The 13,297-nt window shown below is 38.1% G+C and overlaps 1 protein-coding gene across 4 annotated transcripts; it reads right to left on the reverse strand.

The window, feature by feature from the left end:
• On the reverse strand, nt 1-13,229 carry heg1 (heart development protein with EGF-like domains 1). 4 transcript variants are annotated; one of them, XM_060876792.1, is made up of 15 exons: nt 12,754-13,228; nt 8,019-10,287; nt 7,939-7,967; nt 6,652-7,887; nt 6,327-6,437; nt 5,656-5,778; nt 5,385-5,455; nt 4,681-4,730; nt 3,871-4,031; nt 3,567-3,701; nt 3,408-3,450; nt 1,895-1,932; nt 1,539-1,626; nt 1,190-1,367; nt 1-1,062 (listed from the first exon to the last, which is right to left on the reverse strand). In XM_060876792.1, the coding sequence occupies exons 1-15, from the start codon at nt 13,019-13,021 to the stop codon at nt 919-921; spliced, it is 4,944 nt and encodes a 1,647-aa protein (XP_060732775.1). In that variant the 5' UTR covers nt 13,022-13,228; the 3' UTR covers nt 1-918. The 4 variants fall into 4 exon arrangements, with proteins under 4 accessions (XP_060732775.1, XP_060732774.1, XP_060732773.1 ...); XM_060876791.1 differs by having other exon boundaries at nt 7,939-10,287; nt 12,754-13,229; XM_060876790.1 differs by having other exon boundaries at nt 6,652-7,967.
• Between the last annotated feature and the right edge of the window lie 68 nt (nt 13,230-13,297).

Consider the following 13,297-nt stretch of genomic DNA (forward strand, 5'->3'; position numbering starts at 1 on the left):
TTCATCTTTATTGCTGCTTTATTTAAATATGTCTGACTAAAACGCCAGATTTAAGTGAACATCCACAAAGGAGAAAAGAAAATACTGGTAGACACAGAATACTTCAGTCTTTAAAAATGCAAGTTATTGACAAAAATATAATACACCTTATAATCACAAGTATTCAAATAGCAGATATTTGGCACGCACGCACACCCAAACACACACGCACAAACACGCACACACACGCACGGACACCCGAAACAAACACACACACGCACACACAGGTTGTTCCATAGATCATGATGTAAATTATATGTAACTGAAATGCATATTTATGATTTATGATGACATTAAGTTAATTGAATAAATAAGAATGTTGCAATGTTCAATGTGATATCATGGGTATAGGGCCATCACCTACATTTTGAAAGAAATAGCACCAAGTGCATTCTAGTTTACTGCACATCCTTAAGTGAATCTTAAAATAAGGACCTACTTTTTCTTGCTACAACTACCCATTAAAAGGTCTACAGCAATATATAAATTGTACAGTTGGCCAGCTTTTAAACAAATCTCCTACAAACTTCTCAGGCTTAAATACAATAAGCTTGTACAGACATATGCACACATTTACACTACCCTAGCAGTTGTATCATTGGCCTTACTTTTAATGTGTTACGTCTATGGCTTATTCCATTTCAAACATCTGTGTAACAATGAATTTGCTAACAGCATTTATACTGAGCACAATTCCCCTTCACAGTTCTAAGAAGCGGATGAAATGATTTTGATTTCTTTCCTGTCAGATCATTTTCACATTCATAGGCTACTTAGTGGTCAATGTTTTCCCTGTCTATGGTCAGCTCCATCTTGCTTTGGAGACTTTGCTACATTCTTTATGAGAGCACTGATGATTCAGTCCAAGGCATTGTAGGGTCAAAAATAATCCCTTCGCCGTGAGTCGTCACTGATGAATGATGGGTTCCACTGAGCTGGGTAAATGCAGGAGTGGCGTGAACCAGGCAGGCCTGAGAATGGATAAAGCCCATTCCTATACAGATCAGCATTTCGTAAAGCTGGCTGAAAAAATAAATACATAAAATGTCATTTATGGGATGCAACCTAAATGCACTTAAAAACCATTTCTATACTCCAAAGAAGCCTGTACAATATGACAAAGATCCTAACTGTTATTGTGATTACTCACAGAGTAATAGATATCAGTCATTTGCAAGAGATTCTTGGTACTGCCATTTTCTTGCATCTCAATGGTCTCCCTGCCCCACTCCATTGATACACGACTACTTTTGGGAAAGTCACCATATGGAGACATTTGAAGATCCCCACTTTTGAAGATGATTTTGTTAATGTCATTCTTGTCCTTCCTGTAAAAGAAAATAATTTGTAAAGGTAATTATTCCTAAATTATAAATTATTAACAAAAGACAGAAAAATATATAAACACAGTATAAGCTACATTCTATACCTTTTACAGCAGTATATGGTATGTTTTAGTAGTATACCTTAATACTTATTTAATAATGGATCATACATACCTGCAGCAGGTTACGATGAGAGCAATGAAGACGATTAGCAACAAACCCCCAGCAGCAGGAGAAACTACCTTTGCTATCAGCCCATAAACTGTACCAAAGAATTAAAGGTTTAGCAAGAGATTTGGATAAAAGGAACAGTTAATGTCTAAATATCATACTTTGTGTTTCTTGAGTTTTAAATGTTCTACAGATTTAGCTTATTTATGCTCAATAAGCTTCTGTTAAAAATATCATTTAAAGTGATTGAGAATCACATTTCCAAAAAAATAGCCACAGTATACAAGATATTAATACTGAATGACATAAGGAATATCTGATATATTGATAGACCTAGGTAAATATAAAAAGATACTAACAATTATTGCAGTTGAATCCCCCAAATCCAAATGGACATCTGAAAGACACATGCATCAAAATCAAATATTACATGTTACAGATTTGCACAATTCATGTAAATGTTGGTACACCAATATTATATACAATGATCAGCCATAAAATTAAAACAACTGACAGGTCATCACTGATTATCTGAGAATAACAGCACCTATCAAGGAGTGGGATATTTTAGGCAGCAAGTGAACAGAAAGTGAACAGAAAGTGAGCAAGTAAACCCTCCAAACTTGGTCAAGGAAGGACAACTGGTAAACTGGTGAAAGGATCATTGGGGCCCAATGCTCACTGATGCGCATAATGAGCAAATGTTAGCCCAATTGATGCAATGGGACTGCGCAGTCAGAGTGCCCATGCTGACCTATCCACCACCAAAAGGTCCTACAATGAGCAATGAACCAGGCGAAGGTGGCCTGAGATCTGATGAATCATTTTGATGAATCATTACTGCTTGTGGATAGCCAAGTGCATGTGCATCAATTTCCTAAAAAAAAGAAAGCACCAGGATGCACTTTGGGAAGAAGGCAAGTCGGTGGCAACAGTCTTATGCTCTGGGCAATGTTTAGCTGGGAAACCTTGGATCCTGTTATTTATGTGAATGTTATTTACAGATCAAGTATACCCCTTGAGGGTGAACAAATCTGATCCATGAAAGCCAAACTTCACAACTTATTGAACTCCTGTTATAGATCTCCTGTTAACAGTATGCTGGTACAGCACACCTTCAAAGGTCTTGTGGAGTCCAGGCCTCGAAGTGCCAGACCTGTCACTCAGACCCTTACACTTGCCCATCCTGCCTGCATCACATACATCAACTTTGAGAACTGACTGTTCATTTGTGGCACAATATACCCCACCTGTTAACAGGTACCACTGAAATAATATGAAATGAGTAATTCACTATACCTCCTAGTGGTTTAATGTTAGAGATGAACCATAACGTTACTTATGGTAACACTGTATGTAGTATTTCCCAAAGAGACACCCTCTTCTGTTTCTTATGTATATAGATTACATATTCATATAGTGAAACATGCCTAAATTGCCTGAAGTTATTTAAAACCTTGATGGTTAAGTTTGACTTCCTCACAGGAAGTCCCACACTGCTGTCAGAAAAGACTCTTTATATATAACGTTTTTTCCCTTTCACTTTTTGGACTAACCTGACTTAAAGGCTATAACTTTACATCTTTCAGCTTCTGCAGTTTTCAGAACTAAATAACAGAACAATAATATTATTGTACGTATCACGATCAAATAATTTAAATCTATGTAAAGTTTTAAAGTAAATCAAATAAAACCTGAATTTTAAAAGCATAATTTACATTTACAGCATTTACAGCAGACGCCCTTATCCAGAGCGACGTACAGAAGTGCTTAAACCTCTATCGTTGGATACATTAATGCTGGTTCACTAGGTTACATACGTAAGATACCATAATAGGCATAATAGGCTCTGATTGAATCTAAAATACTTACTCCATGCAAGTTCCATTAACAAGTTGAAAGCCATCACCACAATCTGAAATGAGGAAAATATCAAGAAAATAAAAATTATGTGAAATATTTGAAGTGCTGTTGGGAATAAGGAATCACATGCTTGCCTAAGCGGTTTCCAAACAAGCCTATGGCTCCTACCTCTACATGTGCTGTCCTCTGGGCTTTTTTTAAAGTATCCTTCATGGCACTGACAGTATGGGGTTCCATCACTATCATTGCATACAGCATACTGAGTGTCACATCTATTCTTCTGGGCTGAGCACAGACTCTCCACTGGAAGTGTAGAGGAGCATAAGAGTCAAGATCCAAATTTATCCTTAATATTTTTACTGCTCAGTCAATACTGTGTAATACAATCTAAAAAAATCTGAGTATATTTGCAGTGGGCAAACCCAAAGCAAAACAAATGCAACCGTGACTGTTGATTACAGGGCAACTGTACCTTGATAAGTGAGCTGATGTTGATGCTTTAAAGAGCAGTGGGACTGTGGTTTGTTGCAGTTTCTGAGAGACATCTGGATCCTGTCGAAAATGTCAATGCTGGTCACATTGGCAGACATAGTGAACATGTTCACAGCCAAGATGTGCAACCCATCCAAATGCCTGCACACAAAACAATAAAGTCATGTCTTACTTAGAAATAAAACTACAACTGCTATAATACAATGTCACACTTTGTGTAAGCTAGCAAAACTGTGACTGAAATAGTATAAAGTCTATGTCAATCTCTCACGTGGCCAAAAGTATGTGGACACCTAACCATCACACTCATATGTGGTTCTTTCCCAAACCATTGCCACAAAGTTGAAAGCACACAATTATATAAAATGTCTTTGTATGATGTAGCGTTACAATTTTCCTTCACAGGAACAAAGGCTCCAAAAATGTTCCAGCATGATGATGCCCCTGCACACAATGCTAGCTCCATGAAGATACGGTTTGACACACCTTTGGGATAAACTGGAATGTTGACTAAACCTCAGACCTCCTCACCCAACATCAGTGCCTGACCTCACTAATAACCTTGTAGCTGAATGAGCAAATCACCACAGCCGCTCTCCTTAATCTAACAGAAAGCCATCTAAGAAAAGTGGAGGTAATTAGAATAGCAAAGGATGACCAAATCTGGAATGAGGTGTTCAAAAAGCATATATGGTGTGTTGGTCATATGTCATAAGTCATTGTCTACATAATATGCCATCTGTATAATAGTGTATTTAATATAATAGCATTATTTTAAATGTAAACTTACCGCAAAGTTGAACGTCTATAACCACGCAGGTTGGAGAGTGAGGCATTCAACTAGTAATAAAAAAACAGCATGAATATATGGCAGTTCTTTTCCATGGTCAATTAAAATGCATTGTATAAACGTGATAATATTATACAAAATGTCACAAACATCACCATGTAGCATATGAAACAATGTAAAATAATTTTGAATTACTTTAACAGCCAAATTGGTAAAAATATAATGTGTTCCTAATTATATCCAGGCATTTCTTTAAGAAATACTGAGATATATATATATATATATATATATATATATATATATATATATATATATATATATATATATATATATATATATGTATGTATATGTGTATGTGTGTGTGTATAAAAATCTAGAAAAAAAGGTTTTTAAATTAAAAATAAATAAATAAAATAAAAACAAACAAACAAACAAATAAATAAATAATATATATATAAATACAGCTAAATTAATTAAACTCATCGCTTGAGATTTGAAATAGTTATTTATTTTGCCAATTAACTTATTTTTATTATTTATTTATTTATTTATTTATTTTAGCAAAAGTGGTCTGTGATCACACCAAGGCATTCTACATGCTGAGATTATGCATTTATTATGCTGTGAAAATGCATAATAAATGTATGAATGTAGTGTGTGAATATTAGACAGTGTGTTTTCACAGGTTTGTTCTCTGTACGTACCAATTGTAAGATCTCTCTATGCGAGTCATGCAGAGAAATGTTCATACTGAAAATCCCCAAAAATGTCTTTGCTGTGGGGCAGAATTACACAAAAAATAAACACTCATGCAAAACACTTGCAGGAAATCATAGTCATTATATCACGTGAACCCCTAACCACTGATTCTGAAAACTGCATCTGAACTGTTTTGAGTGCAACCAGTTACTGTACAAGTGTATGTTACTGTTAGAGGCTCTATTCTGCCTGCTTTCTCTAAGTTTAACCACTTACTTTGTGTACAGCTTCGTCCATCTTGCAAGTCATAACCCAGAGCACAGTCACAGCTGAATGAGCCCCTGGTGTTTACACACAAAGAGTCTTGAGGGCATGGGCTGCTCACACACTCATCTACATCTGCAGAACAATATAAGAACATAACATGTGCCATCAATCAGGCCCTTTTCATCTCAAGTAAACACATGGCCTGTTTACATTTCAACTTCAACACACGAGCCATGTAATGAACATACTACAACTATTTTTACATAAATTAAGTGCACAGATAGATAAAAATGATCATATATTTCTCTATATCTTCACACAGAGACTGACAATTGACAATTTTTCCTTGATTATAACAATTACAGATTAAAGGACTATGTAAGCAATTAACGACATTAATCGCCATCTGCCACATCAGTGTATATGTTAGCTGAATTTTTAAACTTTTTGCAGAAAGAAAATCTGTATGCTTAAAAATCTCAATTATAATGGAAGTCTAAGTTCTGGTTGCTCCTCCGCATTTTCTCCCCGTTTTCTCCCCAGTTTCGGGTACACCATAGGGGTTTCTGAGTTTAAGTGAATACCTTGGACGTTGTTTAATTACAAACACTACTATGCAACCCCCATGTGGACTATTCCAGCACAGTGGAAATACATTTATCCGTGTCTGTGTTTCTCACCCTCAGTGCAGTTTTCTCCTCTCCAGGCAGGCAGACACTCGCACCTGTAGCCATCTGAAGTCAACACACATTTGCCTCCATTTGCACAGATTTGAGACCTACATATGTGATCTGGAAAGAAAGCACAGTAAAGAGTATAAAACACAAGTTCATACTAACTTGCTCATCTCAAGTGAGTATAAGGTGAAACCTATTAAACCATTTGTAACAATATATTTTCAATTATTTATTTTTGATTTTTTTACAGGGCTCTATAGTTTTATGCACATAGCATGCATTTTATTGAAATACAAAAAGTTATACTGAGTAGTTTGAGAAAACATACCAGGAGTCAGGCTAAACTTCACAGGCATCTGTGTGGTTGTGGCTTCAGTTTTAATGTGCTTTCCTGTGGTTATTACCATGGTGGGAGTGGTGGGAGTGCTCTTATTATAGGATGCAGTCGTGTGTTGGCTGTGGGTTGGTGTACTCCCTGGTGTAGCAGTGCTGGTCTCAATGTGCAATGTGCTCACATCAGTGGCACCAGCTCCTGATTGAGATGCACTGCCAGACATAGAGGACGTGGCTATGCCAGTGGTGTGGTTGTGCTGTTCTGTGGTAGCCGTGGTCCCCTTAGTGGGCTCTGTGGCAGAGAGGGTACTGTGTGGTGTACTGTGAACATCGCCAGTGGTGCTGGCTTGAAATTGATGTGTTGTAAGTGGTGCTGTGGTGCCTTTGCTATTTAGTATGGTGCTAGCATCAGGGACAGTGCTAGCCTTATGCGTGTTCTCCTCTGTAAGTGGTGTCTTGTGGGTCAAAGGTCCTGTAGCTGTGCTCAGGAACTCTGTGGGGTCTGGAGGACTATCGGTTGGGGAGAAGAAGTTCTGCTGGGTGGACTGGGACTCATGCACACTTGTAGTCATTTCCCAGAGTGTGGACAGTGCAGTAGTCAGGCCAGGAATAGCAGTTCCTTCCATAAACGTCTTGGGCTCATCTGGTTTCTTACCTGTACTGGTATTCACAGGTCCTGTAGAAGTCTCTGTGGTCTCACCATCCTGTTGAGACACATTGGTATGAGCATCATCTGGTAGGATAGATGCAGAGATTAAGGATGAAGGTGAACTGCTGTATGTATAGAAGTTCTGGTTTGTGGAAGAATTGGCTGTGGTGTCCATTTCAGTCTCAGAGCTGTTGATAACTGTAAAAGGTGGAGTGGAGCTGGGGTTGCTAGTCTTTGGCTTCGACTCAAAATCTGATCCTGTAACAGTGGGCTGTCCTGTGTGAGACTCTGTAATCTGGGACCCATGAGCGACCTCGGTCTCAAAGACTTCCTTTTGGGTGGAATTTGTAGGGACATCCTCTCGTGTTGTCTCACTATGGACAGACTCAGTATTCTCGGTGTGCTCCATATGCTGAGTAACCCCTGTATTCTCCATCTGCCCAGTGACAACATTCTGGGCTGTCTCTGAGGAGCTGGTGTCCTCCTCATAAGGAGTGGTGCTGTTAAATGTGATGGACAGCAGAGTGCGCTCTCCAGCACGGTTAAGTGTGGTGGATATGTAGGTGCTATCAGTGTTTGAACCTAATTCTGTAGTCTCCTGGTCTGTGTGTTTCTGTTTGAAGGTATTTGAACCAAATTCTGTAGTCTCCTGGTCTGTGTGTTTCTGCTTGAAGGTGCTTAAACCAGATTCTGTAGTATCATGGTCTGTGTGCTTCTGCTTGAATGTATTTGAACTAAATTCTGTTGTCTCCTGGTCTGTGTTTGAACTAGATTCTGGAGTATCCTGGTCTGTGTGTTTCTGCTTAAAGGTGCTTAAATCAGATTCTGGAGTATCCTGGTCTGTGTGTTTCCACATGAAGGTGCTTGAACCAGGTTCTGTAGTAACCTGGTCTGTGTGTTTCTGCTTAATGGTGCTTAAACCAGATTCTGAAGTATCCTGCTCTGTGTGTTTCTGCTTAAAGGTGCTTAAACCAGATTCTGTAGTATCCTGCTCTGTGTGTTTCTGCTTAAAGGTGCTTAAACCAGATTCTGGAGTATCCTGGTCTGTGTGTTTCTGCTTAATGGTGCTTAAACCAGATTCTGGAGTATCCTGGTCTGTGTGTTTCTGCTTAATGGTGCTTAAACCAGATTCTGGAGTATCCTGGTCTGTGTGTTTCCACATGAAGGTGCTTGAACCAGATTCTGTAGTAACCTGGTCTGTGTGTTTCTGCTTAATGGTGCTTAAACCAGATTCTGGAGTATCCTGGTCTGTGTGTTTCTGCTTAATGGTGCTTAAATCAGATTCTGGAGTATCCTGGTCTGTGTGTTTCCACATGAAGGTGCTTGAACCAGATTCTGTAGTATCCTGGTCTGTGTGTTTCTGCTTGAAGGTGCTTAAACCAGATTCTGTAGTATCCTGGTCTGTGTGTTTCTGCTTGAAGGTGCTTAAACCAGATTCTGGAGTATCCTGGTCTGTGTGTTTCCACATGAAGGTGCTTGAACCAGGTTCTGTAGTAACCTGGTCTGTGTGTTTCTGCTTAATGGTGCTTAAACCAGATTCTGAAGTATCCTGCTCTGTGTGTTTCTGCTTAAAGGTGCTTAAACCAGATTCTGTAGTATCCTGCTCTGTGTGTTTCTGCTTAAAGGTGCTTAAACCAGATTCTGGAGTATCCTGGTCTGTGTGTTTCTGCTTAATGGTGCTTAAACCAGATTCTGGAGTATCCTGGTCTGTGTGTTTCTGCTTAATGGTGCTTAAACCAGATTCTGGAGTATCCTGGTCTGTGTGTTTCTGCTTAATGGTGCTTAAACCAGATTCTGGAGTATCCTGGTCTGTGTGTTTCCACATGAAGGTGCTTGAACCAGATTCTGTAGTAACCTGGTCTGTGTGTTTCTGCTTAAAGGTGCTTAAACCAGATTCTGGAGTATCCTGCTCTGTGTGTTTCTGCTTAATGGTGCTTAAACCAGATTCTGGAGTATCCTGGTCTGTGTGTTTCTGCTTAATGGTGCTTAAACCAGATTCTGAAGTATCCTGCTCTGTGTGTTTCTGCTTAATGGTGCTTAAACCAGATTCTGGAGTATCCTGGTCTGTGTGTTTCTGCTTAATGGTGCTTAAACCAGATTCTGTAGTATCCTGCTCTGTGTGTTTCTGCTTAAAGGTGCTTAAACCAGATTCTGGAGTATCCTGGTCTGTGTGTTTCTGCTTAATGGTGCTTAAACCAGATTCTGAAGTATCCTGCTCTGTGTGTTTCTGCTTAAAGGTGCTTAAACCAGATTCTGTAGTATCCTGCTCTGTGTGTTTCTGCTTAAAGGTGCTTAAACCAGATTCTGTAGTATCCTGCTCTGTGTGTTTCTGCTTAAAGGTGCTTAAACCAGATTCTGGAGTATCCTGGTCTGTGTGTTTCTGCTTAATGGTGCTTAAACCAGATTCTGGAGTATCCTGGTCTGTGTGTTTCTGCTTAATGGTGCTTAAACCAGATTCTGGAGTATCCTTGTCTGTGTGTTTCCACATGAAGGTGCTTGAACCAGATTCTGTAGTAACCTGGTCTGTGTGTTTCTGCTTAAAGGTGCTTAAACCAGATTCTGGAGTATCCTGCTCTGTGTGTTTCTGCTTAAAGGTGCTTAAACCAGATTCTGTAGTATCCTGCTCTGTGTTCTTCTGCTTGAAGGTGCTTAAACCAGATTCCGGAGTATCCTGGTCTGTGTGTTTCTGCATGAAGGTGCTTGAACCATATTCTGTAATATCCTGGTCTGTGTTCTTCTGCTTGATGGCGCTTGAACCAGATTCTGAAGTATCCTGGTCTGTGTGTTCTGGCTCAGTCAGCCTAGTCACAGTGAGCTCTCTCACAGTCCTGAACTCTTGTGCACTCACATTAGTGAGGTTGGCTATTGTAGAAAGATCTTCCCACTCACTCACTGTGTTGATGCTTAATGTGTTAGTGCCGGAATCCAGCAACTTAGTGGACATTTCTGATCCATTTTGCGTGAAATAACGCTGATCAGTGGCTAGAAAAAAAAAAGACAAACAAATTGCACAGGGCATTTAATTAAGTATCAAAATTTGACAAATATTGAATTTAAAAGCATCACATTTAGATTCCTACTTTTTTCAGTAAATTTTTCAGTGCAATATAAACATGATTTTGAACTGTAGATGTTAATGTAGCCCTCCTGAATTAGGGCATAAATTGTTCAATCACTAAGAATCTCAGGAACTGTTATAGAAAATGTTTTCAGAAGTAACTGCGGATGTAATGATTTTGGGTGGAGAACAATTTGCAGCCAAATCTGTTTAAGCTAACAAAAGCTTGAGCCCTATAAATGGATGTGACCTGACTCATTGGAAATAGCCGTTTCCTTCCTTGCGCTGCCCGAGCGCAGTGCTTCATACAATAAGGTCACTTTCTACATGAAGTTTATACACTGATAACAATGTAATCAACAATCACAAAGTCTTTCCCAAGAGAATTTGACATTTTACAATATGGAAACAGCATCTAAGCAGGAAATTAATCAAACACTTGATGACACACATCAAGCATCTAAGCAGGAAATTAATGAAATACTTGATGACAATTACAGAAAGTATCATCAACAAAAAGGGGGATTTTAAACCCTACAGTTCAAATACTTGCCTAAGAGAATTATTAATAGGCATAACAATACAGGGATGTTTGCATAAGATGATCAGCATCTTATTTTTCTCCTCTGATAAACTAAAAACTGAACTAAACATATCACATTTTATAGTGTGAACCTGGACCATAAAACTTTAATCCAATTATGTCATGCTGAAATGGAATAATGTCTCATATAACTTAATATAGCATAATATACCGCATGAAAGTTGTGCTAGAGCAGAATGAAAGCAAATGGAGGCAAAATATTAGAACATAAGCAATTAAGACTTGCTGTACTGAGCAGTTATTGCATCAGACCAGATACACAGGCATCCAGTAGTTGGCCAAGAAATCAAATCTTGTGCTGTTAGTATGTATAACTACTTACACTGTCAATATATTAATTATAGGATAATTATCTCTGTAGCTTCTGACTGCCACTGTATATGTGGATAGGATAAAAAACTGTTGCTTAAAGCAGTTATAAATAAGTTCTTTCTTCATTTAACACCACATAAATAAATATTGCATCCTAAACCAAACCACTCTTGTTCTAATCAGCTGGATGTTAAACTAATATTGGACTGAGGATGTTGTTCATCCTGATCAGTTATATATTCTCAGACATCTCCTGATCAGTGCAGAGGAGTTTATTATATATTCTCAGACATCAACTTGTGAGGAGTTACATGACAGTAGCTCATAATATTATTGGTTTGTGATCATTTTCCTAAGAAAATAAAATAATAATACTTAATCTTGGAATAATCTTGGAATGAAATGATTTACATTCTACATTGAAGAATTTTACATTGAAAGGTCTCCACTTAAATACATAGTTCCATGGTTCTGAAAGCAAGCACAAGAGTCCCTCGTAATCAGGGACTCGTGTTTTTTAATCTATTTTGAATGATAATGGTGGCAGATATATGTATCGACCAGAGGTGTAATGATTTGACAATTTGGATCAATGAATCCAGCAACAACTTCAATTAAGCCATGCAACAATCACCATTTATTATCAAAAGTGTAAATACATAAAAAGCTAGGAAAGTGATTTCTTTATTACTCTGAATTAACAGCATATATTCTCAAATAAAAGTGGCCAAATATTAAAATAGAATCGAATTGTATCGTATAATACTTGATTGACTGACTGCTCATACAAAATAAATGGATTTAATGTTACGCCATTCACATTCTTGTAGGACGTTGTTTATTTCCTAATATACACTCATAAATAAGGTCACTTAAGATTTAACTGCAGTTTAACTGTAAGCACTGGGGGAAAAGTGATGTCTTAATACAATGTTAAAAATTGCTGTTAATTTGATACAAATATTTAATTTTTATTGTTTATTCAGGAAAAACAGCCAAATTATATAATTAGATATTGTGCATATAGTAATAATATCTAGTATATTGTATTTGATTAAATTGATTCTGCTTATTAAAATATACTCTGACCATGAGTTGTGATTGTTTCATATTGGAAGGTGTTTGTGATATATAGTGTGTGTGTGTGTGTGTGTGTGTGTATATATATACTGTGTGTGTATATATATATATATATATATATATATATATATATATATATATATATATATATATATATATATATATTTGCTCCTGGCCTGCTATGCATACAGGTTTAATGTAGAGGTAATGTGTAGTAATGTGCTTTGTTATTGCCACTGTTGTGTAAAAATGTGTTTTCTTTTAAATGTCCTTTTCCAGGAAAATTCCCTGAATCTAGGCCCATATCACACACTCCCTAATTTTCCTATCAGCATGTGTGATGTAGATCTGCAGCTACACTGTGGCACTGTACAATCATGCCTCTGACTCTTACCAGTGTGAGATTCCCTCTTTGAAAACCTCGGATGGAGATGTGAGATTTCTGATGTGGAAGAGTAACCAAACCTCGCTGTCCCCTCGCTGATCACTGCTCTGGAGGAAGTTTGTAAATCAATAGACTGATCTGAATCCTCAGTGTCGGCAGATAAATAAGTTTCAGTCACCAAAGGGCTGCTTGCAAAACCCCCAGCAGTTGTTTTCATGAGAAACAAAACTACCAGGAACATTAGACCGCCAGTGCGCCCCAAAGCGCGCGCTTCCATGATGAAGAAATAAAACCACAGAAATGTTGAAAGCCTAATAATAAATAACACAGCGATATGATCCGGGTCAGCATCGGAAAGCGTGTGTTTCGTCAGGTCTCCATGCGTAAAAAGGCTGAAATGGTGCTAAAAGTTCACGCTTGAGTTGAGAGAAGGGTTTTTATTTCTGCACAACACCAGTCAGTTCTCACATCCCGGGCCGGGCTGCTGTGACTCCGCCTCTCCAACACTCAGGTTGGCGCGATATACCGAGTCAAACTAGCATCGCGATACCCA

This window comes from Tachysurus vachellii, chromosome 8 (assembly GCF_030014155.1).
Source record: "Tachysurus vachellii isolate PV-2020 chromosome 8, HZAU_Pvac_v1, whole genome shotgun sequence".
Classification (NCBI taxonomy): domain Eukaryota; kingdom Metazoa; phylum Chordata; class Actinopteri; order Siluriformes; family Bagridae; genus Tachysurus; species Tachysurus vachellii.